This window comes from Mastomys coucha, unplaced genomic scaffold, assembly GCF_008632895.1.
Source record: "Mastomys coucha isolate ucsf_1 unplaced genomic scaffold, UCSF_Mcou_1 pScaffold20, whole genome shotgun sequence".
Taxonomy (NCBI): domain Eukaryota; kingdom Metazoa; phylum Chordata; class Mammalia; order Rodentia; family Muridae; genus Mastomys; species Mastomys coucha.
The window spans coordinates 31,948,850-31,976,374 of record NW_022196903.1 but is presented as its reverse complement, the minus strand read 5'-3'; the positions used below and the strand labels follow the sequence as shown (position 1 = coordinate 31,976,374).

Below are 27,525 nucleotides of genomic sequence, written 5' to 3'. Positions count from 1 at the left end.
AGGACTGTCCTCGGCCCTGATGCTCAGGCTGACGTGCCTCAGGCCACAGATGGGTGGTGTCCTAACACGAGATCAGCTATTGGTGAACGAGGTCGAACGTTCAGTCTTCCTTTATGCTTTCTCCCTTCCCCCTCTGCCCACCCTCTTGTGTGTGCCCCTGGATTCCTCCAGCAAGCAGGACCATGCCCCGCCTTGTTATGGCACCCTCTGCAGGGCTTTCTGATCCAGACAGCAAGGGTCCGTGCTCTGATTCTGTCCTTAGGGTTACACCGATGAGCCTGTCTCTAAGATCCTGTGCCAGGTGGAAGATGGGACCATTGTACAGTTAGATCGCTGGAACCTCCACGTGGAGAGAAACCCAGACTTGCCACCCGAAGAACTTGAAGATGGCGTGTGTAAGGTGAGGCACCTCTTCCTCTAGGGATCGGAGAGGTGGCTCAGCTGTTAAGAGTGCTCAGTGCTCCTGCAGAGGGCCAGAGTTCAGTTCCCAGCCTTCATGTTGGCTGGTTCACAGTTGTCTCGAGGGGATCTGGCACCCTCTTTTGACTTCTGTAGACACTAGCACACATGTGCACACACACATATACATGCAAATAAATAAAAATAGAAATAAATTAAGTTGAGAGGAGACCCCCACTTTTCCACGAATGGAGCACTGGGTATCTGCTTAAGAGGTAAGACACACATTCCAGGGTACCATTTATGGGCTCTGCCCTCTAGAAGATAACAGAATAGCTCTAGGACTCTGGCTTCCAGGCTGAGCATATTGTCATCAGCTCCCTCCCTGAATGCTCCCTCAGGACTCAGATATTCTACTTGTTCCGGAGCTATGGGATCTGTTCTCTGTCTTCCGCTCTACACTGGGAAAGCATGTAAACATCTGTTAATCTCTTGAGCTAGATGCAGACAGGTTATGAGAACATGGAGTTTGTGTATGTTCCTAAGCATTAAGCACACGGCCTTTTAGTAGGAGGAAAACCTTAGCAATTGCTGGCCTGACGTCAAATATCTCTTCTGTGTAGCTGGTATTATCTAAGCCAGTTGCCTCATAGACTTGGGACTTGCCTAAATAAGTAGTCTGTCTTGGTGTTTTTTTTTTGTTTTTTTTTTGTTTTTTTTTGTTTTTTTTTCGGTGACTAAGTTTTTATGGTGAAAATTACTCAACCCCAGTCAAGGCCACTGTTGTAAATGTAGCGTCACTCCAGCACCTGAACCTAAGTCGTGACCCTGTGTCTGGTGAACTTGGTTATGCCACTGAGTAAGCATTCCCTCCCTTTCAGTTCTTGCCTTTCTTCCATGACATCATGCCCATAGTTCTGTAGGCTTAAGAATCCCTTGGTCTGCTTGTTAGAATGAACATTATGAGTCTCTCTCCAGAGATTCAGAGTAGCTAATGTAAGGGTAAGGACCCCGCACCTGCACTTCCAATGACACCTTTGCTACTTTGGATCTACCCACTGAGCACAAGTTCGTTGTTCACTGCAGTCCTGAGCAATTATGTTAGACACTCACGTGTCTTATTTGGCTTAAATATCTCTCTTCACACCCGGTTTGCTTGTTTGTTTGTTTGTTTTCACCTAATTACCAGTCCAGAAATTAATAAATCTTCTATTAGACATCAGGATTGCTCACTTGAATTTGAGTTCACAATTGAACATTGTTTAAACATATGGGAAACTTTTGACTGTTCTTTTGACTTATCGAGATTGTATAAAATGCCACCAAATTAGAAGGAGCGGGCCTTCTACTGACATGGAACATTTCAGGCCATTCTGCTAAATGTGGACTGGCGAGGCCTACAATTTAACTCTTTTTTCCCAAAAGCTTGAGAAATGGAAAGACTTCTTGATGCAGCCAGAGAACGTCAATCCAGATAATTAAAGGGCTTTGGGAATGGAGTTTGGGGATATGTAGAAAATTGGGGCACATTTTCCTGGAAAATGTGAATACTTTAAAAACAGTCTAAATTGGAATATTACTTAGGGAATTGTGTCCAGATGTTTTCTTTAGCTATCAGTGGCTGCTAAGACATGGGTTAGAATCATAGCCAAAATAATATAAATGGTAGAATGTTTCTATGCTTTTGGCACAAACACCATGCTATCCTTGCAGGGGCTGGGGTTTTGTTGAAGTGCAGGGACTGGACATTCTCAAATACAAAGCCAAGAGTTAGACATGGCTTTGGCATTGGTATGTAGCCTGAGTTTCTCTCTGCTTTGTAGCTTGATGAAATTGCTTCTAGGGGCTGCTGCAGCCTCTGAACCATCCAGGCTCAGTCTGAGGGGCTTCAGTGTGGGGTCCTTCCCACAGGAGACAGAAATTAAGGCAGTCTACCCTGTCATCTGTTTTAATGGGACAATATACTCCCTTCAGCTTAGCAGGAAACCTTTCTGATTAGTAAGAAGTATAGAACACACTCAAATAGTGACTTTTGAAATGTTGAAGGTTTCAACATGCATTTCTAGTAACAAAAGGGTACAATTCAGGGACATATACCTGACAATGATCTGGCATCATTGCCTCTTTTTAGTTTAGCATTTACTTTGCATTCTGAGGCAGGGAGAGAAATGTGGGGTAATCATTTTACTTTCTTTTCTGCACTTTCTATGTGCTTTTCTGGTTGTTCTAGTATTGAACTGAAGCTTTTAGATGATGTCATGTTTGCGATTTCAATCTGGGATCTTTGGCTTCACAGCAATTCTTCTTGCTAGTTCAGAATAAAAGTCAGGGACTCAGAGCATAGAACACTAGAGCTTATGTGTGCTCTATATAGTTGTTACGAATGTCATAGTAGAGATTAAATTAATTAAACAGGAATCTGAATTATACATTTTATGTATTTTTATGTATATATGAAATATATGATTTCATATATTAAATATGAAATATATAATATATTTCTGTTGTTTCCTGTTGCTATCAGCAGAATCAAATGGCTCTCACTGTTTTATCTTTTATATGAAATTTGTCAAAATAAAACAAAACAAAAGAAAAAAAACCTTTAAAAATCAAGTACATGTGAATTGTTTATTTTAGGCTGCCGTATTTATGCATTGGATATAAAGATCTTGAAAAGAATCACACATTGATTAAGGAAACTAGACTGGATCTAGAAATGGAATTTATTTTCTAAATCCACATGGAATCAATCTCCTTATATCTATTACACATGAGCACCCCCCAGCTTGACAAAGTTATTGCACCATGCACAAGAGTGGCTCTTACTTAGTAATTTGTATCTGTGTTCCTTACTTCCTGTATGATTTATGATTTGTGGGATCTTTTGATTTGAGCTTTCACTAATGAGTTAGTTCTAGAGCCCCTGTATCTTGTCTATAAACACTCTCTGCAGTCAGATGTGATTTTTCTGTGTCCCACAGGCTGCCTCAGAGATAGGGTGTTGGGTTAATAATGTCAGATTTCTCCATTCCTGCAGCTTCCTCTGAACGTCTTCAATAATTACTTCAGCCTTGGATTTGATGCTCACGTCACATTGGAGTTCCATGAATCCCGAGGTGAGGACGTGTCCCGTTTCCGTCTGTTTCCGTCACCCTGGGAGGAAGTTTCTGTCTGTGTTCTCCATGTTCCTTTTTGCTTGCATATTTCTTGCATGTCTACACTGTGTTTTCTTCTTCTTCCTTGTTAACCTTCATGATGACCCTTGGAGCTGGACCAGGTAGCATCTTGCTATAAATAGACCTGGCTGCTAAGAGCAAAAGGACAGGGACAGAAGGTCATTCCAAGTCATCTTTACGTTTGACTCTTACATCGTGTGCTGAGAATCTAAGCCAGGGCTTTGCACATGGAGGGCATAGTCCTCTGCCACTGAGGTACCTCCCCAGCTTTGGATGGAAAATTTTAAGGAAATAAAATTTTTAGATAAAGAAGGATTTATTTACTAATTAGGATGCGCTTAGCTCCACCAGTGATTAAAATTTAATAGTGTATATCCAGAGCCTTTGAAATATGTTCGGAGAGATGCAAAGGAAAGAAACAGACATATTGGCACATAGAAGACTGTGGATCTTTTAGTTTGAGAGAAAGGAGTCGGATAGCAGTGAGGTAGCTAGGAAGGTACAGGGACATTCACTGGCTGACACAAGTAAGAGTAAGGCTGTAGTAACTTCAGGCATGAGAAGATGCTGGGCCAAGACTCCGGGAGAACAAACTTTGAAAGTGAGCAAGATGAGTTGGCAGTTGGTGGGAGAGAACTTGCCTTGGGGTTGTGGCCCTCCATAGGCTGGGCAAGAAACAATGGAAAGTCTCACATCTATGTGCAACACTCATTACTAATTGGACTTAGTGGATTACACATAAAATTGGGAAGGAGGTGCATTGGGAGGACCATGGGGCAGGAGTATTTGAGGTGGACGTAGTAATGACCTATTGTACACACATAAGAAAATTTCAAATGAAAAATAATTTTAAAACTAAAATAATATTACATATGCATAAAAATAAATACTTATATGAGAAAAGGATGGGTCAGTAAAACATTTCCTCTGACATTTCTTATCCATTCAGAACTGAGAAAATTTAAGATTGAGTTTGACCATAGTCTCTGCTGTCCCCCACCCGTCTCTTGCACTCTGCCTGTTAGTGGATACTATATGCCTCTGCCTTTGTCATTGATCTACAACTGTGTTGGTGCCTCGCTCCTTGTGCATGTGCTTAGATGTAACTGAGACATAGTGATGAAAGGTATGAAGCTTGGGAGACGAAAGTCAGAGTTATCAGTGAGCAACTCTTCCCTTCATTTCCTTATGCTCTGCAGGGCTTGATCAAGTGGTTTCAAACCCCTCAAACCTTAAACATAGAGATCTGTAAACTAGAATCCCAAGTTCAGGTTGTGGTAATCAGGTGAAAAAAAATCTAACTCTGGTACTCTAGACATCCACAGTGGAGCTCTAGGGTTCAAGTCATTAGAATTTAAAATACAGCTGAAGCACCAACTGGGAAGTCCCAACTGGTTCCATCAGGTCTGGTCCTTCAGGCATCACTAAAGCTATTAGGAGAAAGTGTCTGTGGAACTGCATTCTGCATTAAGGAAGAACAATAATACCAAATGAAGAAGGAACTGTAGTTTGTGCTTCTTCTCTGAAAAGCTAGAAAAATCCCGGGTGGAATAGATGGATCATGGAAGGACCTTAAATGCTTCAAAACAGAAATACCCACAAACTAGAACAGCCCTGCTATTGCCTGGTCATGAGGAAAAGTTTTCCAAGAGAACTATGTGAGGCCTCTGTTAGTGATTGATCTTCTTCTTCCTATGTTTACAGAGAGTTCATTTGGCCAGTGCACAGTAGCATGTGTCTCCTCTATCCTTGTCCATAAGGTCTTATGCATCTTGATTCCTTAATAATAAGATTCACAAGTTCTTAACAATACCTGTAAAGTGATACAGTATCGCAGATACACAAATTTCCAAAACTAGGCATTCAGGAGTGAAAAGAGGCTTAACTGTGTAAGAGGGCCTGAATAAGCTCATGCAAGGGAACTTGAATTGGGGCCCAAGTGATTTTGAAAGTTGTTCTAATGATATACACCTCTGTACTAGGAAGGAATTTTTATGAATCAGCATGAGGAGAGCACAGAGAGATACCACAGTACATAGGAATGTGGTTTACAAAAGAATAGTTTTGTAAGAACACCAGTTGATTAAAGGATGCCAAAATCTAAATATTAATATTGGAAGTTTATTGCTAAGGTTTGGTGTTTATTTTATTTTTTTAAAATATTTTTATTTATTCTTTGGCAGTCGAGTTCAACGTCTGTCTGTCTATCTTTATGTCTATCTTAATTATATGCACTACACTCCCTTCTCGCCCTCTCCCTCTGGATTACCTATAACATATCTCCCACCCCCACCCCCACCCCCGTCCCCTGCTCACCTTCATGGCCCCTCTTCCTTCTCCCCTCTTACCAACTGAATCTGAGTGTGACCCATGTGCACAAGAGTATGTGGTCATCCATGGACACATGGACAACTTTTCCTGGGGCATATCTTCAAAGAAGATTCACTTTTCTTAGCAGCCAATAGCTCATTGGCCAGGATTGGGGATGTCATGAGTTCCACCCACTTGCAAGTTAAGGATTCAAGACCAGAGTTGTATAATTTGCTGCAAAATACCTTGAGGGTGACTTAAAGTCTCGTGAGAGGCATTGTGAAAAAATTGGATTGGATAACGTCAGGAAAATATGTCACTCTAAATCGGAATTATGCCAACCCATCTATATCTAATGAATAACAAATATCAGTCGCATGAAGGCAGAGTCTTAAAAATGTAACTGCAAAGAAAGGAATTTTGGCTTAAATGGGAAACATCCCATCAAATGGACAGTTCTTAGCATAGCTACTCACGTAGTATTTCTTTTAGAAGGGGCAATTAAAATCACATTTGTTTTGGAACAGTTCGTTAGAATTGTTGCTTTGCAGGTGGTTTTTAAATCACCAGCTGAAAGGCAGGTAGGGGGTGAAGGCAGCCTTGGTATTTTGTTTGACTTTGTGGACTAAGGGGGTAAACATGACAATCTGAGTCTCTGTATTTGATAGGATTGAAGGTATGCTGCACTTGGTTGGAAATAGAGTGCTGATTCTTCCCAGTGTGGCCAAAGCATTCTTGGATGAACTCCTGCTATATATGCATGAGAAAGTGCAGTGTTTGCAAGAGGAGTTGGGGATGTCAGGACATTGGTCCTGTAACTGTCACTTGGAGAATCGCCCGGTGCCTTCATCAGTGCTGTGTTATAACAGTGTTGAGGAAGTACATAGAAAATATCCCAATACATTAGTGTTTGGGCCAGATAACCAAGGCTATAGCTGTCAGTGACAAACACAGCTCTCATTTCCCCAGCGGTGTGAATGAGATTGTCACTCTTTGGACATGTATATTAAACACATCCAACTTTGTCAGAGCCCTGCTGCTACTGTATTACTGCCTCATTGAAATTATGATTCAGAGGAGTTGAACCTTATGCACAAGGTCAGGAAATACACCTATGACTCTAGAAGAGTATACATTTAAATCTAATTTAGGATTGACTACTTTCACCAAATATACAAAGACATGCAGGTAATGTGACTCAGAGGACCATGGCTTCCATGATTCATATCACAGACAATAGACAGATTTCCATCCAGAGGCTGCTATGAGCAGTGGTTTTGCTAAGTTTTATCCCTGCTGGAGATGGTGCTGAGACACACTGCTTGCAATTGGTCAGGGCTCCAGAGCTCAGGCAGCTTGTCTTAGGTAAGTCCTCACTGTCTTAAACTCCCTTTCATCTTGAGTCTCTGTATGGAGCTTTCATTGCACTGTTCCTGGAGCACATGCTCATTGCACTACTGCACAGACAGAAGAACTGGTTAAAACTGGCTAAGCGTCTTTGTGATCTGACTTAATTAAGCTGATGTTACCCCAGACTGCCTGGAATGACATTGTAAAAGATGTCAGATCACACCTAAAAGGAGGGTTACACATCAGGACACTTCCGATGATGTCTTACCCTTCTTTTTCAGACTTGCCTCACACTCTATACCCCATAAGTATAAAAGACAGCATCTTATGTTTTTTTTTTTTAATTACCAGATCACAGTATCAGTGTTTGTTACAGTAGCAGAATGTTCTATTGGAGGATAAGACTCCATTGATAAATAAAAAAGAAGTAGTAATAGAAGGAATATATAGTATAGATGAGTCCTGTAGACAGTAAACACTGAGGGTGTTCAGCAGGATTGGTCACAGATGTGGAAGAAGTTTCCAGAATGGGTAAGGGTAATATGTATAGAAGATAAATGAGAACTGTGATAGCAGATAGGAGCTAACATATGTAAAATCATTTTGGGCAGGAAGGAAAAGCACAGAGGAACACACATGCTTCTCCTCCTCATGAGTTAGATGAGAAGTGCACACACAAGGGATGACTTTTCTATAGTGCTTGAAAGATGATATTGGTAAACCAACAAACAAAAAAGACATCTTAGAAGGTAAAGGATATTCAAGAAAGGCCTTAATGGGAATTGATATTGAAAAGAAGGAAGTATTTTTTAATATAAAATTTTAATTGAAGCTGGCAATGAAACTGTAGGTGGAGCCTTGCTTGCTAAAATACAGATTGGCAATATGCATATGTAGGTCTTGTGAGTACGTTGACCCAGTTCTGAACAGTCAGGAGGATTTCTCCCCCTGTGCACAGGCATCTGGGGCTCATTGTGAGCTGATTCTCTTTCTTAGTATGTCATCAAAGACAGGTCGGAGTAAAATTAGTTAAATCCAATCAGGTATATATACACAACAGGTTTTAAAAAGTCCTTGGTCCATTTTCAAGCAGCAAATGTAAGACTGAGGAGCTGTATGATTAATAACTCTAAGATTCTAAGCTTCTTTAGGATCATTATTAGCCAGCTTATATTGTATCATTTATGAAATATAAGTAAAAAATATATCAGTATTTCAACTATTTATTTAATAGTTTGATGAAATTTGGACTTTTGATGTGAAAATTAACACTATAGGATTGCTTATGTTGTGTTCTACATACTGAAAATAAACCTACATGGGATCTGGACAGATGGCTCAGTGGTTGGGTATAGTTACTGCTCCTGCAGAAGACCAGATCTCCCTTTTAGCATCTACGTTGGGCAGCTCACAGTTACCTATAACTACAGTTCCAGGAGAATCTGGTGGCTTTTACCTCCAAGGACAAGTCTTCACACATGCCGCACATGAAGTCACACAACTGCACACACACAGTAGACAGACAGACAGACAGACAGACAGACAGGCAGACAGGCAGACAGGCAGGCAGGCAGGCAGACAGACAGACAGATAGATAAATGTTTGAAGCTTGTACATTTTCTGTCTAGAAAACCTCAGTCTTTTTAATAAAAGCACTGTCGAAGGACAGCTTTTTTTTCTATTTGAGATTATAATTACAACATATTCGCCTTTCCTTTCCTCCCTCCAAATCCTCCGAATAGCCCATCCCCACTCTCCTTCAAATCCATGGCAGGATTCTACTCCAAAATGGTTTTGTGATTCTGTTTACGTGTACTATTTTAGAGAGAAGTCTGCTTATAATCTGGGGGGGGGGGGGGGGGGGGTTCACACCAGTTAATTATGACCAAACTTTTGTTTTACAAGTTTGTATCATTATTAGAGTCTTCATTTTTGAATTTTAATAACTGGATATAAATGGAATAACCAAGGAGGTGAAGGCAGCCTTTTATGAAATGGAATTGCAAGGCCTTCTGAGGAATATGGTGATGTTACACGGAGATCAGTGATGACAAACAGTGGGCTAATACCTCGTTGAATCTACAGATATGAGCTGTCAGTTGATGCTACCATGAACTGGAACCCTTGAGGACACCTTAGGTACTGAATACCCTATTCAAGTAGGAGTAATGTGAGTCATGAGGGATAGAGGGTGGATTGCGGCAGTCTTGCCTCCCATGGCAGTTACCACCTAGGGTTATACCTGTGGTTGTTGCTCAACACAACAGAAGAACTTTACTCCTGTACGGGAAGCTGGCTTCCATATCAGAATACAGTCCTAGATTATCTGCGTGAATCCGGTATAATCACATGTGCCCCTAAAAGCATCATCAAATCTAGGCACTATTGTGGATGCCAGCAAGTGCTGGCTGACAGGAGGCTGATATAGTTGTCTCCTGAGGGGCTCTGACAGTACTCAACTAATACAGAAGTAGAGGCTCACAGCCATCCATTGGACTGAGCACAGGGTCCCCAATGAAGGAGTTAGACAAAGGACCCAAGGAGCTAAAGAGTTTGCAGCCCCTTAGGATGAACAACAATATGAACTAACTAGTATCCTCAGAGCTCCCAGGGACTAAACCACCAACCAAAGAATACACATGGGGGGACTAATGACGCCAGCAGCATATGTATAGCAGAGGATGGCCAAGTTGGTCATCAGTGGGAGGAGAGGACTTTGGCCCTGTGAAGGTTCTATGCCCCAATGTAGAGGAATGCCAGGGCCAGGAAGCAGGAGGGGGTGGGATGGTGAGCAGGAGGAGGGGAGAGGGAACAGGGGGTGTTTTAGTTTTTGTTTAATTTAATTTAATTTAATTTTTGGAGGGGAACCTGGGAAAGGAGATATTGTAAATAAAGAAAACATCTAATAATAATAATAATAAAAGCAGCAGAGGAGGTCAGAAGGGAAGTCAGAGATCCAGTGTGTGAGGACTTGCTGTGCTGGTTTGGTTGTGGCTGGGATCAGAACTCCAGTGAGTACAGACAGCCTCCATTAGTGAGAATGAGCATCCTTGAGCAGCTACCAGAGAGAGGTTCAGTCTGCAGTCTCTAGGATATGGATACTACCAACAATCCTGGGGCCTCTCAGTGAGGATGTCACAGTATACCACTTTCTCAAGCCCTCAGCAGGCCCTTCATCTCAGATTTCTGACCAAGAGAATTACAAGCAGATCAATAAATGGTGTTTGAAGGATAATGGAGTAGAAATAGAGTGAGTGAATCTCACTTTCCCATGCCCACTTCTTGTGGAGGATGACAACGGATAACCCAAGAATTCCAAGAGTCGGTCATAGATCCTTCTAGCTGTGGGGCCAATATAGTCAGTCTTTCATTTTGGCATCTTGTCGTGACAGACACAACTTGCTGAAGGAATGAGCCCTTGACCTTTCTCATAGATTGGCCCCTTCCCAGATTTTTCTTCCATCTCCCTTTCTGGAGGCAGTATGAAAGGCAGAATGGACCACTCAGACTCTTGGTTCTTGTTAAAGGTACATCCTTTCTATGATACACATCAGTGCACTCAGCATCCAGTCCTTCCTTCTCATGGCAATGGAGATGACTGACCATGGCTATTTGCAGGCCCCACCCCCTCTGCTTCCTTTGCTCCTTCTATGGCCTGGCCTCTGTGAGCGATGACTCAGCTCTAGCCAGAGCCTGAGCTTCTCTAAGCTGTCTTTCTGAGTCTCACTTTTGCTTACACAGTAGATGCAAAAATGGGAATTGAAGCTAGAAATGGGGCTTAGAAGCAGAGGGGTTTGCCCAGTATTCATTTTGTAAGTTCATAACCCCGGGACTAACAAGATTCATCTTGTACCCTTAAGGCCAAGGCATATGAATGAGTCCTCACCTCTTCCTTTTCTGTCTCTCTGGTAGCTCTTTGAATGTTATGTGTGTCTATAGACCTGTTTTCAACATTTATTACTCCTAGCTAAATTGCATCTCAGATGACCATTTTCATCAAAAGTGTGAGTTAAGTTACCAAAAACTCATCTTATTTCTCCATTTTATTCCATTTTTTTGTGGACTCATAGGAAACAGTCTATCTTCGGAGAAAATGAATCTTCTTTTTAGTTTTATTAAAGATTGAGTCTCATAGAAAAACCACAGAGAGATGTGAATATTTCCAGACCATAAGTTTGAAGGCACATAAATGTTAGTTGCTGGTCTAGAGTTCACTTAATAACTATGGGCATCGGTATGCTGAGAAAGTTCTACACCATAGCTGTGGCTGGCTGAGATTCCCATTTCTTATAACTTGTTGGATAGCTAGACTAGAATTTTTTTTTTTAAAAAAAACTAGAGCCCATGTACTCAGACACATTGCAAAAAATGATTCTAATTTTACTTCTGGTTTCATAAAACAAAAAAAGCTGATGCAATTGGAAATGGAAATTGAAACCCGTCAAGTTGATTTAGAACAACTCAGGAGTACAGTGATGAGAAGATGACTCAGTGGGTAAGAACACTGGAGTCCAGCTCCCAGCACTCATGTCAGGTGGCTCACAGCCATCTGTAATTCCAGCTCTAGGGGATCTGATGCCCTCCTCTAGACTTTGTAGGTGTACACACACACACACACACACACACACACACACAAACGATAAAATAAGTCTTAAAAATAGGTCAAGAGTAACAAACCCAAGAGAACAATTCATATCATTTTATATTTTTGTTTATTACCTCACATAACATTTTGCTCTATTTTGTGTTTAGGATTAGAGTATACTGTTGAGAACAGTTACTGTTAGAGAACAGTATTTACGAAAACTTTGAGATTCAGAAAATACGCAGCGGAAGTTGGCTGTTGAGTCTGTGTCTACAAACACACCCTTTTTAATTGGGAACTTTGCAGATTACCCAGTTTCTGTGTCATGTATGATTATTAGTCCAGTGTAAGAATCCTGAGAATAATCCAGTGCGCATTCTGTAGGACTTTGCTTGAGGTCCTATACCCTTTCTTAGAACCAGTCTGGGTGAGTGAACTCTCACATCCCTTCATTTAGACAGATGGGACTATTGTTTTTAGACAGCATTGGGACTGGGAGCATGTCTGCTACTCATCTTGCTATCTAGAAGTGACTGGGAGAAAGACATAGCCTAAAAAGCAGCTACTGCTGGATGGGTACAAAGGCAGAGGGCTAAAGTAGATAATAGGTTCTTTTGTGAAATGCTGGGATTGTATTAGAGAGAAACATTTGAGGAAACAATATTTAATGTAGACATTTATTAAACCCTCAAGTTCCTGTGAAAATTCCCTGATATGGATTATTATTTCATCTTCTTTGCCTCCTTGAACTAAATGACACATAGAGACAAACTGAAAATTATTTTTTTTTCATATTGAACCTTTCTATAATATGATGAGTCTATTCAGAAGACCCTCTTTCCTTCATATCTCCCCCCCCTCTCACCAACCCACTCCATCTCACCTTCTCCTTCTGTATCTGCCCCCTACCCTTTTCTCTCATTCACTTCCATTTCTTCCAAGGTCTGTCACCAGTGAAGGAGTAGGTGGTAGTTTAGAGTGCTCTCAAAGTGTGAAAACAAATGGCCTATGAATTCTCATTCAGATCCATCCTCTTTATCTCTGTGTGAAGCTTTACGTAGTTCACATAAGCCATGCCCCTCATGCATCAGTGATAATAATCACACCCCCTTTTCTTTAGTCTGTCCTTGTCCCAAATTCCTCTGATTCTCTGATTCAAAGCGATTTCAAAAAGAGTCTCTAGTTTTAATGTTTGTGAGCTTATGAAACCTCCATCCCTGGACCTCACATTTGGACTTTTCATGGTGCAGGGATAGGTGGGGTCAATGATCAGCATTCCTAACCCCCCCCCCCCCCCCCCCCACTTCACTGCAAGGCTGTGACTCGAGCTGAACAATTTTTAGCACTGGATAGCTCCACTCGTGTCACTGGGCCACTGAAGCACCTGGCCTGTCACTCAGGAATGCTAACAGTGGAGTTGGATCTGGTGGATCCTCAGGGTGGAGACCAGACTTAAGGAGAAGGGTGCCAATCATCCGTGAAGGCCCAATAGCAAAAACACCTCTCCTCTTTTACAGAAGCAAATCCAGAGAAATTCAATAGTCGTTTTCGAAATAAAATGTTCTATGCAGGGGTAAGTATTATTTTGTTTTGTAGCTATTAATATAATTTAGTGGTAATTGAGTAAGTGCTAAAGAAACTATCAACATCAAAATTTGCAATGCATGCCCCGGACACTTCCATCTATGTTTATATATAGTCATTGTTTAAAATCTTCACTAAGGAATTAAAGAGAAGAGATGTTTTCTCACTGAGTGGCCAGCAAAGCAGTCGGTATTGGCTGTGCTTAAAATGTGAGCCCTGTAAGCATTGATGACTTTTTACGGAATGATGCAAAACAGAAGTCCAAGAAGGAATTGGGAAGAATAGTTAGATGGGAATATATATATACATATATATATATATATATATATATATATATATATATATATATATATATATATATATAAAATATTCTGGTTTAGTTTCCCCTTTCTGTGATAAAATATCCCGATGGATCCAATTTAAGGGAGAAAAGGGTTCATTTGACTCACAATTCTAGGTTACATTCTGCCGTTTGGGGGAAGTCAAGTGGCAGTTACTAGAAGCAGCTGGTCACAGCACGTCCACAGTCAAGAGCACAGAGCAAGGAATAAATGCACTTGGGCTAACACACTGAATTCCCTACCCCTTTACAATCCAGGATCCCCTGCCCAGGGAAAAGTGCTACCCACAATAGAAAGGTCTTCCCACTAATCAAGATGCCCCACCCTTCCAAGGCTGGCATCAGCCCTCAGGGCAACTTAATTTAGATAATCTCAGATGATGGGAGATGGTGCTAAGTTGATAACAGCACCCACCACAAGCTATAGTTTTCAGCTGGGTGTGCACCCGGTGATCTTGGATGGGATTTTGGCAGAACGTGGAGCTTTTAATGGAAATACCTATGAGACCAGAGCAGGGACCTTCCTTTACTCTTCAGGACATTCCTAAGAATGATCTTAGAACTCGGTGGATAGGTGGGATGTTTAGAAGGGGCCTTCAGAATAGATCTGCCAAGTGACTGTAGCTTTCACACACTTTTTTACCTTCCTTCTATAATTTTAAATGTAATTATAGTTATAGTCTGAAAACAAAGATTTTCACGTGACAGACACTGCCCTATTTTCCTTGAGCTCAACCAAAGGAGAATTTGTTTTCTTTTTTTTTTTTTTTTCATAGTGCAGAAAATCGTGGGGAAATGTCTATCATGTTGAAGCAAGGATTTGGTGGAAATTGTATAACAAAGAATTCTTTTCTTCTTTCCCCTGTGGTGTAGGCAGCCTTTTCTGACTTCCTACAAAGAAGCTCTAGAGATCTATCCAAACATGTCAAAGTTGTCGTGAGTATTGGCTGTATAGATTCATTTTATCTGCGTGTGAATATGAGTGTCACTCCCCCCCTAGTGCCAGATGACACAGATTAATACATAGATACATATATTAATCCATGGGCTACATATAATTTGCAGATTATGTAGCTCATTTAATCATGTACATGCATCCTCACCATGTATTAGTCTTTGTCTTGATTGCTGGAGTGAAATAAAGACTAGTTTTACTCTTAAAGAAATATGTGCTGGAATTATAGTCTTGTACTACCAAGTCCAGCAAAAAATGTTTAAAAAACACAGAGCTACTTTTATATAATGTAAAAATAAGAGGAAATGATCATTGAAAAGAAAACAACTAAGGATCGTAATAGAATAATATATTGTGGGGCACTGATAATGTTTACAATGATAATAAACTAGTACATACAGTACTAATGTAGTAGAAATGACTTCTTTATTCTTACAGGATGGAAGGTTCATTTTAAAATGTCACTGATATTTAGAAGGCTGAACTGGAAGGGATGTAAATTCAAGGTCACCAGCTGGACTGGACAGCTTGGTGAGAACCTGTCTCAAAGGAAGAGAAAAAGGGAAAGTTATAGAAATCTGATAGGCAGACACTTGCAAAGCTGCCATTGCTGCTGTATCAGCATTGATTTGTGCCCTGCTTTGAATCTGTCACTGATTCTTCCTGTAGAGTTTCTGGGTCTTCTCATTGTAGCCATAGGAACCCTCAGAACATTGTATGATTTCAGTAACTTAGCACAGAGTCACAAAATCTGTAACCTGTCGCAGCATGTGCATGAAAAAGGATCCCCTTACATCAACTGGGAAAGGAGCCGAGAATTACTGGTATCAGCTGACCTCATCATCCCTCCGTGGTGTTTCAGCTCACATACAATGCTGTGTTGTTGTTTCTGGCGCTGTCATAAGGCACAGCCTCACGGTGGAAGGGATCGGGATAGCAAAGCTGCATGCTTCATGGTGGCCAGGAAGGGAGGCTGGGAAGAAAAAGGAAAGGGAAAGAGAGAAGGGGGAAGTGGGAGAGAGAGAGAGAGGTTGACTGTGGAATGAATGACCAGGATAAGATCACCCTTCATGGTAACCCTTGACTGAGTGAACTAGTCCTTCAAGTAGGCCCCACCTCCTACCATCTCGTTCAGTGTGAGCTCCGCAATAGAATAGCATGCTCATGACAGAGTCACGTGGTTCCTCCAACTCAGGACCAAGGCTTTAACCTGGGAACCTTTCTGAGGAACACTTTACAGCCTAACTATGTCAGGTGTATATAAAAGTCTGTCTTGTTTTTGACAGAGGGAAAGTCAGTATCTTGGTTGTAATACACAAGACACATGGTAATAAAATGTGCATATGAATTCTAGACCAAGAAAACACAAAGCACTAAGAAGACATTGCATGTAACACAATCTACTGTCCACTGTTTGATTTATCAACACAGAAGCATAGATACAGAACTGTATTTTGCCGGCAGATGCTTTATCTTATGTGTGTTTGAATTAGAGAAAACAATGATTGATGCTATTCTGGAGAACTGTACATTTCATTGCAATAATATAAAAAATAGTATGGTATACATCTTTGAAAAATTTGATGAGCTCACAGGAAGAAAGTCTAGCACATTTAAAAATGAGTTTGGTTCTAAGTTCAGTAGTATTTACTATAGTATTTTTCTGTAATATATCGACAGATTTAGCATCCTATTTTTTTGCTTGTAAGTTTTCTTACAACCAAATTACGATTTCTTTGTCATCTATAGGTCTGCTGGAAGCCCTTAAATGATTTGGAAGAGTTTAGGAAGTACTCTAAGATATATTTGGTCACTATCTAGACCTTTATTTAGAACTAAGTTACTTTTGGAAATTTATTTAGGAGCATATGATTTCCTGGAAATACCATTTCATGGAAAGACCATTTATGAACATTGGGGTATAGTCAGATCAGGTAGGGAAAGAATATGGTGTTTTGAAGCAACCATTGACTGCTTGCAAAATCATTAGGCTTAGACTGAAACACTGCCAAAGGAAATCTTTACAAAATTGTAGTGAGTTTTAGAATACTGTACTCTTCCTTCCAAAAGAGAAGAAACTAAGGCAATTATGGAGTGTGGGCGTTGAGAGGGGAGAAAGTATGCCACTATGTCATTGACTCTGATTGGATGCCTCTTGTGCATATCACTAGTGGAGATAGAAAAAAGAAGGATGGAGATTTTTTTTTTGTGGGACTGGCTGTAGGACAGTACTCATGGAGAAAAACTAGTTAATCAAGGAAACTATATACAAGGGTACTAAGGTAGAGTGATCAAGGGGCCCTGAGACCAAGGTCAGATCCAAACCCCAGCAGTCTAATTTCAAAAGTGCCGTGTAGTTCTTTAAGAGATTAGATTTGTAACACATGATCACTTGACAGTATTTGTCTTCTTGATCTAGTGTTAATATACACTCCCATACATATGTGAGCGTATGGACTCTTACATCTAACACACTGGCTTCACCCTGTGGCAAACAAAAGAGGATCTATTACAAGTGATTCAAATTTAGAGCAGACTCCTTAAAAACGTTCAGATAATGTATTCCAAACAAGTTTCCTAGCTTCAAAGTAAACATTATCTCAGACAGGGAAAAAAAACCGAATGGCCACGTTCATGCAGTGTTTAGATCAATTGATTATGGTGGGGAATCCTGCTGGCTTCACTCAAGACTTCATCTTTGAAGTTTGTGTAGTCTTTAAACATTAGCACTATGTGTCTAAATATCAAATAGTACAAGGCAATGAATGGCAGTGTCTGCCTTGTATATTAGAGCAGAGAAAATTTGTTTGGGTCAAATGGAAGTTTTATTTTGTGTTAGATCAGAACAAAACTGAAGTTAAGCCCTGGCTCTTCTCCAGTCAGGCTCACCGTAAATTTCTATCCTAGTAACTGGCATTCACTCAGGGGAAAGGGGAAAGAATTCTATGTTCTATGCTGTTGTCGACCTAGTTATCTTGGATGAGACTCTCAGACTCATGACTGCTTCAGAAGCCTCGCTTTCTCTGCTTTGGTTGCTGCAGTGTGATGGGACAGATCTCACCCCAAAGATCCAGGACCTGAAGTTCCAGTGTATAGTATTTTTAAATATTCCCAGGTAAGCTCTGTTCATGCTGTTGCCTTTGTGCGATGTGAACTCTGACTGATATCTGAATGCAGAAGTGAATCGTCTTGGGCATAACCCACAGAATCCCTTATTTTAGGGTAGTGTTAAAGGTCGCTCACTTTCTTCTCCTGCTCTGCTTGTTCCCCGTGGCAGGTTGTTTTTGCCTGTGATGTAGAATTCATTATCTATATTCTCCTATCCTTGAGAGACTCAGTCTGTTTTCTCAAACATTTTCGTTTAATTCTCTCATTACTGTCCCACATCCACCTCACAGCCTCAAGGGAAGCAGATGTGAGTAGAGTCCTTTCAGTGTCTCCGAAGCTGTTAGGAACACATCCAGCCTGATGAGTATGGGTTTCTCTGCCAGATGTTAGAATCCATCGGAGAGGCATGGCATAGACAGTTTCAGTGTTCTCTGGAAGAATTACGCACAAGGAGAAAAGAATACTTAGGACTAGTTTTTTAAAATAAGCATATCACTTGAGTGGCATAAAGTTGAATTGCAGGTTTCCCAAGCCAATGCGTTGGAAGACTCAGCCTCTATCCCCTCATTACCTGCCACCAACCAAGTCAGACAGATAAGCTGACTTTGAGTGAATTTAAGGAAAATGAGAGATCTGTGGAAAATCATGTCTGGAGAAACCTATCAGGGTCTCTAGGTTGCTCTTGGAAGTGTTCAGTACACTAAGATCCAAGAGGATTTCAGGGGCACGGGCCAGCCTAATTGTAGTAGATGGCTTACAGATTTGCAGAACACAGGGAGGTAGTGCCTCCTGTACAGTTTTCCTCTTTACTCCCGACTCTCTTCCTGTATGTGTCTGCTTCTCCAATTTTATAATTTTATTTATTCCTTTCCCTTTCTCATCTCACCCCTCTCACTCTCCTTCCACTCATTTTTCTCCCCTCCCTCTAGTCCTTCCTTTCTTTCTTTTGAGAGACTCTCTATATCTTTCACATTTCTATCTTAGCCTCTTGTGTACTGGGATAGCAGGCGTATACCCTCATACCTAAAATATTTTATTTCTTATCTTTTATTTATTTAAAGCAATCTTCATTCATTTTCCCCTGTGAGAATTTGTTGTCTTACTTTATGTCATAATAAATGCTGCCGCCTTAGTTTCTGTTCTTTTTTACACGAGCATGAATTTCTCTTTATTTAAAAAATTATGAAATTATTAAAGATAATTCATAATATGTTGTGGACAGCATGAACCCTGGAGTGAGGGATGATGGGATAGAGAGGTACCACAGTGTGCTTTTCTTGTGAAATTGTGGCTTACTTTTGCAAGGTTGTGATATTCTGGAGACAATAACTTTATCTTTTCATACTTGAAGGTATACATCTAGAGTAACAACTGTTTTTATATTTGAAAAGCATCAAGTCCCACTAGAAGTTATTTTCAAAAGTCTACTTATAAACTGGCACAGAAGCACAACCCCCTCCCATGTAGTCATGAGCATACCATTCAAGACCTTAATGCATGCATGCATTAACCCTACGTTACTTCCCAGTGCTAATTGAATGAAGTAGCTTTAACTGTTTTTGACCTTGTTTGCAGATATTGTGCTGGCACAATGCCTTGGGGAAACCCTGGAGATCATCATGACTTTGAACCCCAGCGTCATGATGATGGCTACATTGAAGTCATCGGATTCACTATGGCCTCTTTGGTGAGCAATATCTCAGTTTCATTGAAAACCCTTGTGTATAAGCCACAAATGGACTTTAAATGTTCACAAAAGAAAAATTAGTTTTCTCCAACAAAGTCTGACTGGGTATACAGACCCATGCCCAGTAGTAGATGGCAAACATATAATGAACTCAATTGTACTTTTTCAGGATTTTTGTTTCATAATGCTTCGTCTGGGCACTTTCTTCTTTTTTTTTTTTTTTACCTTACAGACTTCTTCTTGAATATTATGATTTCCAATTTCGTGTGTCTGTGGGATTTCTCTGTGTGAATGTGTGTGTCTCTGTGTCTGTATTTGTTTCTTGTGCATTTCTTTGGCCTTGTTTTCATGATTATTTTGTCCTATTTCACACACACACACACACACACACACACAATTTTTAGGGTTTTAGATATCTGTTTGTTTTCAAATGAGACAGAGAAAGAAAGGGTATGAATTTGCATGGGTGGGGAGGTGAGGGGATCTGGGAGGAGTGGGGTAGGAGAAACTGTGATCAGAATATGTTGTATAAAAAAACTGCTTACAATAAAAAGTGTTTTTTTCTCTTGGTTTACTAATTTATAAACTCTACATAGTACAGATTGGGTTAGGATAAACTTGAACGTGTCGTTAATTTTGAAAGCCTATTCATATTAATCTGAACTTCAAAAATAAATCAATTTCATTTGCTTGCTTTACTTTCTAGGAAGTAGAACAGTTTGTGCTTGTGAAGCCGTCCTGACACAGAGATAGTGCAGCATTAACACAAAACCACAGCACCTGAGTGATGGTTTTCTTGCTTTACTGAGGAAATGAATAGTTAACTAAAATACTAGTTATTTCTATTCAATTTCATTTTTTTCACATAGCATGAGATGAGTGTATGGATTATCATGAAATACTTATACATGGGAAAAGAAACCATATTAACAACCTTAGAACTACAGTTGCTACAGTGTACATATCAGTTCATACTTTAATATTGTGTGTTTATATTAAAAACTAAGGCAGCTAGAGAGATAGCTCAGAGATTAAGAGCAGTGTCTGTTATCCAGAGGTCCTGAGTTCAATTGCCAGCAAACACATGGTGGCTCACAACCATCTATACTGGGATCTGGTGCCCTCTTCTGGCATGCAGGCATACATGCAGGCAAATGCTGTATACATAATAAATATAAACAAAACAAAACAAAAGAAAAATAACGCGCCCCCCCGAATCTGTAGTATATCTACATTTCAAACAGTTTTCAACTTATTGACCAATTAGGAATTATAAAAACTACTTATTTTATGTTGTATTATATAAATTATTATATAAACTCGTAGTTTGTACAAATCGAAAGCCTCTGTTGTAACTGGGCTGTGCTAGCCCCTATCCACCAAAGGTCAGAGGGTGTATTTCTACTTTAACAAACAGAAGCATGTCTGTATTAGTTTTTTTCCCATTGCTGTGATAGAATACCCTGACAGAAGAAACTCCAGGGAAAAAGTGTTTCAGCTCATAGAATGAAAGGTAATCAGGAAGCAGGCAGCAGTGAATGTATGCTTCTCAGCTTTTGTCTGTACTTAATACAGTCCAGGATTCCACCCCAGGAATGGTGCCGCTGCTCTTCCAAAGCCCTTCCTACCTCAATGAATATAATCATAGGATAATTGTCACAAGGAACTCCCAGAAATCTGTCTGTCAGGTGATTATAGATTGTCAAATTGACAATTAGCGTAGATCTCATTTTGCCCACCTTGTGAATGACAATGGTTTCTTCCCCAATAACCTCAAATTAAAACGCTTTAACACAATAACCTATTGCAATTATGGCAAGAATTTGTGTCATTTCAATTGATGGTGTCTCTAAAGGTGAGACTGATCTTTTCATCAGCATTTGAGAGGGATAATGACAGGGCAGGGAAGGAGAATATTCAACTTCTGAGAGGAGGGAGATGGATAAAAGGAAGAACATATGCCATGGATTTACTCTTAAGAGTTGACTTTCTTAGAACATTCTTCATCATCAAGTCTTTCTAAACTACTAGAAAGGAAAAAAATAGGCTTATCAGAAAGCATATATATGTGCAGGGAAACAAAGCTGTATTGGTGTATAATAGACATTCCTCAACACACACACACACACACACACACACACACACACACTCCTCCTGTGTTTCTTCTCACTTATTTATACTTTGATCCAGTGAGAGTCGATTGAGTGAGTTACCATATACCACAGCTTCCTTATGCTACCTGTGAGGTAGAAGGGATCAGGAATTGTCTGAGTGATGTGGGCCTGAGTGGCCAAAGGGAACGTTCCGTATGTCTTCACTGTGTTCAAGATCAAGGTTTAAACTCTTAGCTCTTGATGCTTTTCTATTGCTGTGTTAAAATTCCATGACCAAAAGCAACTTAAGGAAGAAAGAGGTTGTTTTTTGGCTAATGGCTCCTGAGCGATAGAGTGGATTATGGCAGAGAAGGCACAGCGTGTCAGGGGGAACAGGAAACTGGTTGACTACATTTTTTATCTATACACAGGAAACAGAGGGAACAGGAAGTAGGACCTCCCATCTACTTTATCTGCCATATTTTCCTTTGGGAAAGGATTAGATAGTATGTGGCTCAGTGTCTTCTGTAACTTTAATGGATGCTGATGTTTATTGACTGGATCCAACAATAATTGAGTCTTGTAACATGTCAACACCACTAGTTCTGGCCTATGTCTGTCAACTGGAATGATTCAAGGAGAGGTTCCCTTTCACCTTCTATTTGATCATGTAGTCATACACTTTTGCAGGACAGCTGATTCTTACTTTCATTATTCATTTTCAAGTTAACAAGTTGGCTCACTGGCAACCTCAGATAGAGAGTACGTTTAAAATGGCCTTGAACTTTCAGACACGAACTTGGGACTGTGGTCTTCTCCCTGAGTCTGCTTGGACTTGTGAATTTGTGATGAATTAAGGAGAGTGGGAGCCTGTAGAGATGACTCAGGAGGGATAAGATTCGACACATAAGCATGAGGACCAGAGTTCAGATCCCCAGTACCTATATGAAATGCTTGGTGTGCTAACATGTGCCTGTAATTCTGGTGCAAAGGAAGCGGATACAGGAGCCTCATTGTTGGCTGTTTGGTCAAAATGGGTGAACTGTAGGTTTAATGAAAGCCCCTGTTTCAGAAAACAAGGTAGAGAGAGGGAGAGGAAGACACCCAGTATCTAGATCTGGCCTCCACGTGCAGTCACACACTCACGCAGGTGTGTATTTTTTCTCTCCCTCCCCCCAGTCTCTCTCTCTCTCTCTCTCTCTCTCTCTCTCTCTCCCTCTCCCTCTCCCTCTCCCTCTCCCTCTCCCTCTCTCCCCCCTCCTCCTCTCCCTCCCCCCCCTCTCTCTCTCACACACACACACACAAATGCACATGCACACACAGAGATAGATACGGGTGTGCTATTGTATAACTTTACAGCTTCTGGGCTTGGAGCATGAAAGACCATGAAGCAGTTAGGAAGTGGGCAATAATGGTCACCTTTAAGTGGTAGCAATTATGTAAATTCAAAGCAATACTTCAGACCTATCTGTTTCCAATCAGTGTCAGTTATAAATAGTGAATTCACCGATGATGTGCCTGCAAATGACAGTCTACTATGTAGAACTGGTTAAGGAATGAGGCGAACAAAAGCCCTGTCTTTGACGTCCTCACAGTGCCCCGATGGAGAAAAGATCAAGAATAAAACAAGAAATTTCAGGAGAGAGCTGGGAGACGCTATAAAGGAATACCAAAACCAAGGGTGCTGTCCTTAAATATTTCCAGAGGAGCAGGAGTCTCTTAGAGTGTAGTGGCCTGTCAGAGCGAGCAGCATGAGAGCACATGTCCTTGAAGAGCTACAAGTAGGTGGCTTAAGTGACTCCACAAGTAATAAAACTACAGTCCTGGTGAGAGGCAGGGCAGAAGCAAACATTAAAGCTGTCGATGAGGATGATGTTGTAAGAGGGGTGGGCATGATGAGACTTGTGCCTGGACTCCAACCTGATGTGACCTGAATCTCTATCCTTGGGGCTTGTTAGACGAATCATCAAATTGGCATCGGTATGCAGGTGGATGAGTACCCTGGAGGGTGAAATATGATGAAAGGGCCTGGTGAGTTGCAGACATGTTTTGATGTCATGACCCATTGTGAACATTAGAAGAGTGTGAAATAATCCTAGAAGGTTACTGAAGACCATTGGTCAAAGGATGAATCCATGAAAGAAGGTAGAAAATGTAAGAGCATTGTGCAAGAGCTGAGCTCTGAAATCTGCATAAGAAGTCAGCATGTACTTAAAAGTGGACAACTGAAAATGCACAATTGGAAGTCAGGGAATCTCTGTAGGTTAGAGAGATGGCATTGGAGGTTCTGTCAAATCCCCGTCTCTGCCATCCTGTGGCTAACTGGGGTGAGGGAGGGAGAGAATTAATATATGGGATTTGGTGAAGAGGGAATGGAACCCTAAAATCCTGACAACTGTAATTCCTTCTTTGTACAACATGAACAGTACAAAGTCACATGGGATAGTATCAAATGTGTGATAGAATCTCCAATTCTAGTGACTGCAATTGTTCCCAGGGCAGAAAATCCTGCCTTAGAAAAACAGAGTTAACTCTACTTCACTGATTAAGTAGACAATTAAAAGCTGTATACTTTTGAATGTTATGTGCTCTCTAAATAACCCTGGCAAAGTATTTCTAGATATTCATATTCATCTAAGTCTATCCAATAGTAAAATATTGCTTTTTTTCATTTGGTATGAAAGAATTTTTGTGTGTAGTCCTTCAGTTTTCAATTCATTGAGGGTATTCCATTGATTATATTTCCAAGAAGGTAAATTATGTGAACTTATAAGCATGTGCTTAAGATGACATTCTAGACAGAATGGTATAAGTACTTACAATTACTCTTTTTTAAATATATACTTAAAATGGCTTCCATATAATTTAAAACTTTAACTACTAGGTCAAGCTTTTGCAACAAATTATCTTTTTTTTTTTTTTTTTTTTTTTTTTTTTTTGGAATTGACATGTCTGAAATCATTAAAGGCTACCTATTTTTAAGGTTATGCAATAAACTCATAAATATCTTTGTACATTGCATATAATTTAAGAACACCCAAAGAAAAGCTCAGTCTGATTCTTGAAAGGAGATTTTTAAATTGAATTACTGGGATAGTGGGGGAGAATCCTATGTCTTTTAGAATGTTTATCTTATAATTGCAAACTTCAAAGAGAAGTCTTCAATTGACTCCTTTGGTTGGATGCTTTCCTGCTAATTAAGATGCCTGCTCACTGGGTACTGAGTATCCTGATTGCCTTCTTGGGTTTCACAGAGCCCATAATCAGGCATTGTAACTTGTATTTGTTTCTGCCACAATTTTTTTGTTATTATGGCCGGGAAGGGCCTTTCATGTTGAGTCTGTTTCTAAGTAATTTAAAACTTTCCAAGACAGCTCAAAGCGTGATTCACATGGAGGAAGTGGGACCCTCATTTGCAATTCAGGCTCCTCAACTTTGAAGAGAGCACATTGATCTCTCTGTTAATTGAAATTAAAATGTGTAAGTTCTCTTACATTTCTGGATGAGGGAGGCACAGGAAAGGCTGGTCAGCCTTGGGGGAGGGGAAGATAAAGCACAGAGAGATTCCCAGGGCTGAGGTTTTATACTTCTGCAGAGTGTGATCTCTTTTGATTTTTAGAAAATGAAATGCTAATTTTATAACACAAGTAAATGCAAGAACTAAAGTGAAAGTTGCAGATCTGACCAGAATGCCTACAGAGAGCTACTCATATTCTGTTTTCTGACGTCTTTCCTTCCAGTGACTTTGTTTTTATGTTTGAAAACACAAAGTTTAAAAAATGGTTTTATAATATTTACTAAGATTTTTTTAAAAGTCATTGAATTATACCTTCTTTCCCAGGGCTTGTCACAACAAAGCAACAAGAAATTCACAGAGTTTCATACACAATTACATCACTATGGCAGCGGCATTGTTAGCCATACCAAGATGGCTTTCTCTGCATTCAATCAGTATTGCAGAAGCATCCTACAAATGACAACCTATGCTTCATTATATAAGCACATCACAATTTAAATAATATTTTATGAAGCTTTCATGTTTCTGATGTTTGGTGTCATGAATAACTTTGATTAATGTTGCATGTAAACTCCATGAGTTCAAGTTGTTCTGACAGATCCCCAGGGAAGAGAGTACTGACTCGATGTCATAAACGTTTTTATAACTCTTAGTAAGAAGGTGGTGGTGCACTCCTTTAATCTCAGCACTTGGGAGGCAGAAGCAGGCAGATTTCTGAGTTCGAGGCCAGCCTGGTCTACAGAGTGAGTTCCAGGACAGCCAGGGCTACACAGAGAAACCCTGTCTCAAAAAACAAAAAACAAAAAACAAACAAATAAACAAAAAGAATGGCAAAACTACTTTCTTTAATATTTACAGACACACTAGTAATAGGCAGAGTAGTAAGAGCTGATTAAGGTTTAAAACTGTACAGCTAATAGGAGCAGTAATGAGAACACAATAAATGCATAAAGGAGTTCCGTGTGTCTTGTGAAGTTGAACTTGGCAACAGATGCTTAACAGCTCACTAAACAACACAAATGACAGAAAGAATGCATATTGTTAGTATTATACTTTGTGTTCTAAAAAATCCATATTTTGGACTTATGCTGGTGAGTGTCTTTTATTATTGAGTTTTAAGAGAAATGGAGGAGGAGTGGATCTAGGGAAGAGGGGAGATGGGAGAACGGGCAGGGAGGAGTGGAGGGAGGGAAAACTGTGGTTGGGTGTAACACTTGAGAGAAGAATAGAGAGATACTCTAAATACATGTCTTTTGACACATACATTTATTGCAGATACAACCTGTCTGCTTTATGTATGTATGTTCTTCATGTCTCTTTTAACAAACATGCATTTTCAACATTATTGTATTTATTTATAATTTAATCTTTGAGAATTTTATATACAAATACACTGTAAATGTATAATTTTTACTACTCTGTACCTCTTTCAGCATTACCTTTTCCATCCTTTACTTCCTCTAGGATTCATCTTAAACACTCTTATGATCTCTTGTTTCATGAACTAGACTTAATTTCTGTTAGGGCTACACACATGCAAGTATGCAGACAGATACACACATACACACACACACACACACACACACACATACACCTTAAAAATCTTAACCAACTCCAAGTTAGACTGGGAAGGCATCCTCTTGTCTCATTGATGATTTATAGTTTAATGTTTTGTGTCTAAGTCAGTTTCTCAACTCAAGAAAACTTTTGTGCATTGTACAAGGTGGATCTTATTAAAAACATTTGTTGTTCCCACCAGTGTTATTGCTGAGTGAACTGTCCCCTTCTGTAGGATGCCCTGGATCTTTTCCTGAATTTCATTTCCTTCCATCCATTTATTTTTATGTCAGTGCACATTGTCCTGTTTAACCTGCCTTTATAGTAATCTTGTTCTTAGCCAATTTCACATATGTAGATGACTTACTCTTGGGATTAGTCTCCTCCATACCTGCACCTTCCTTATCTCCCGTCCACCCCTATCTCTGTCAAACCCACTCACCAATTCTACCTGTTCCCTTTATATAACTGTGACCTTTGGTTTGTTTTGTGAGCCATTTAGCTTAGCTAGGCCATGTGTGTGACTATCTGATTGGAACAATCTGTTGGAGCTTGTTGGGGTCCTCACCTGTGGGTGTGAAGGTAGGGACTCCCTCTCTCAATGACTGTAAACATGTAGGCAGTCCCACAAACAGTGGCTTTAGACAACATGATGGTGTCTTGTACGCATTTATAAAACAGTCTAAGATTCTGTAAAGAAAGGGGGCATTGTGCTCTTTTTGCATTCTTTGCTCTGTGTTTTTTATTTGTTTGTTTGTTTTATTTTTTCCTTTTATTAGATATTTTCTTTATTTACATGTCATATTTCCCAATTTCCCCTCCAAAAAAAAACCAAAAAACAAAAAAGAACCCAACAACAAGAAC

The 27,525-nt window shown here is 40.1% G+C and overlaps 1 protein-coding gene across 6 annotated transcripts in view; it reads left to right on the top strand.

Annotated features, from left to right (window-relative positions):
* Dgki (diacylglycerol kinase iota) overlaps positions 1–27,525 on the top strand; it is a 456,269-nt gene that overhangs the window by 269,261 nt on the left and 159,483 nt on the right. For all 6 annotated transcript variants that reach the window (XM_031381541.1, XM_031381543.1, XM_031381545.1 and 3 more), the window contains exons 14-19: positions 263–400; positions 3,437–3,515; positions 13,338–13,393; positions 14,618–14,680; positions 17,741–17,814; positions 19,383–19,494. In XM_031381541.1, coding sequence (XP_031237401.1) covers positions 263–400; positions 3,437–3,515; positions 13,338–13,393; positions 14,618–14,680; positions 17,741–17,814; positions 19,383–19,494 — 522 coding nt within the window. The remainder of the gene's footprint in view (positions 1–262; positions 401–3,436; positions 3,516–13,337; positions 13,394–14,617; positions 14,681–17,740; positions 17,815–19,382; positions 19,495–27,525) is intronic.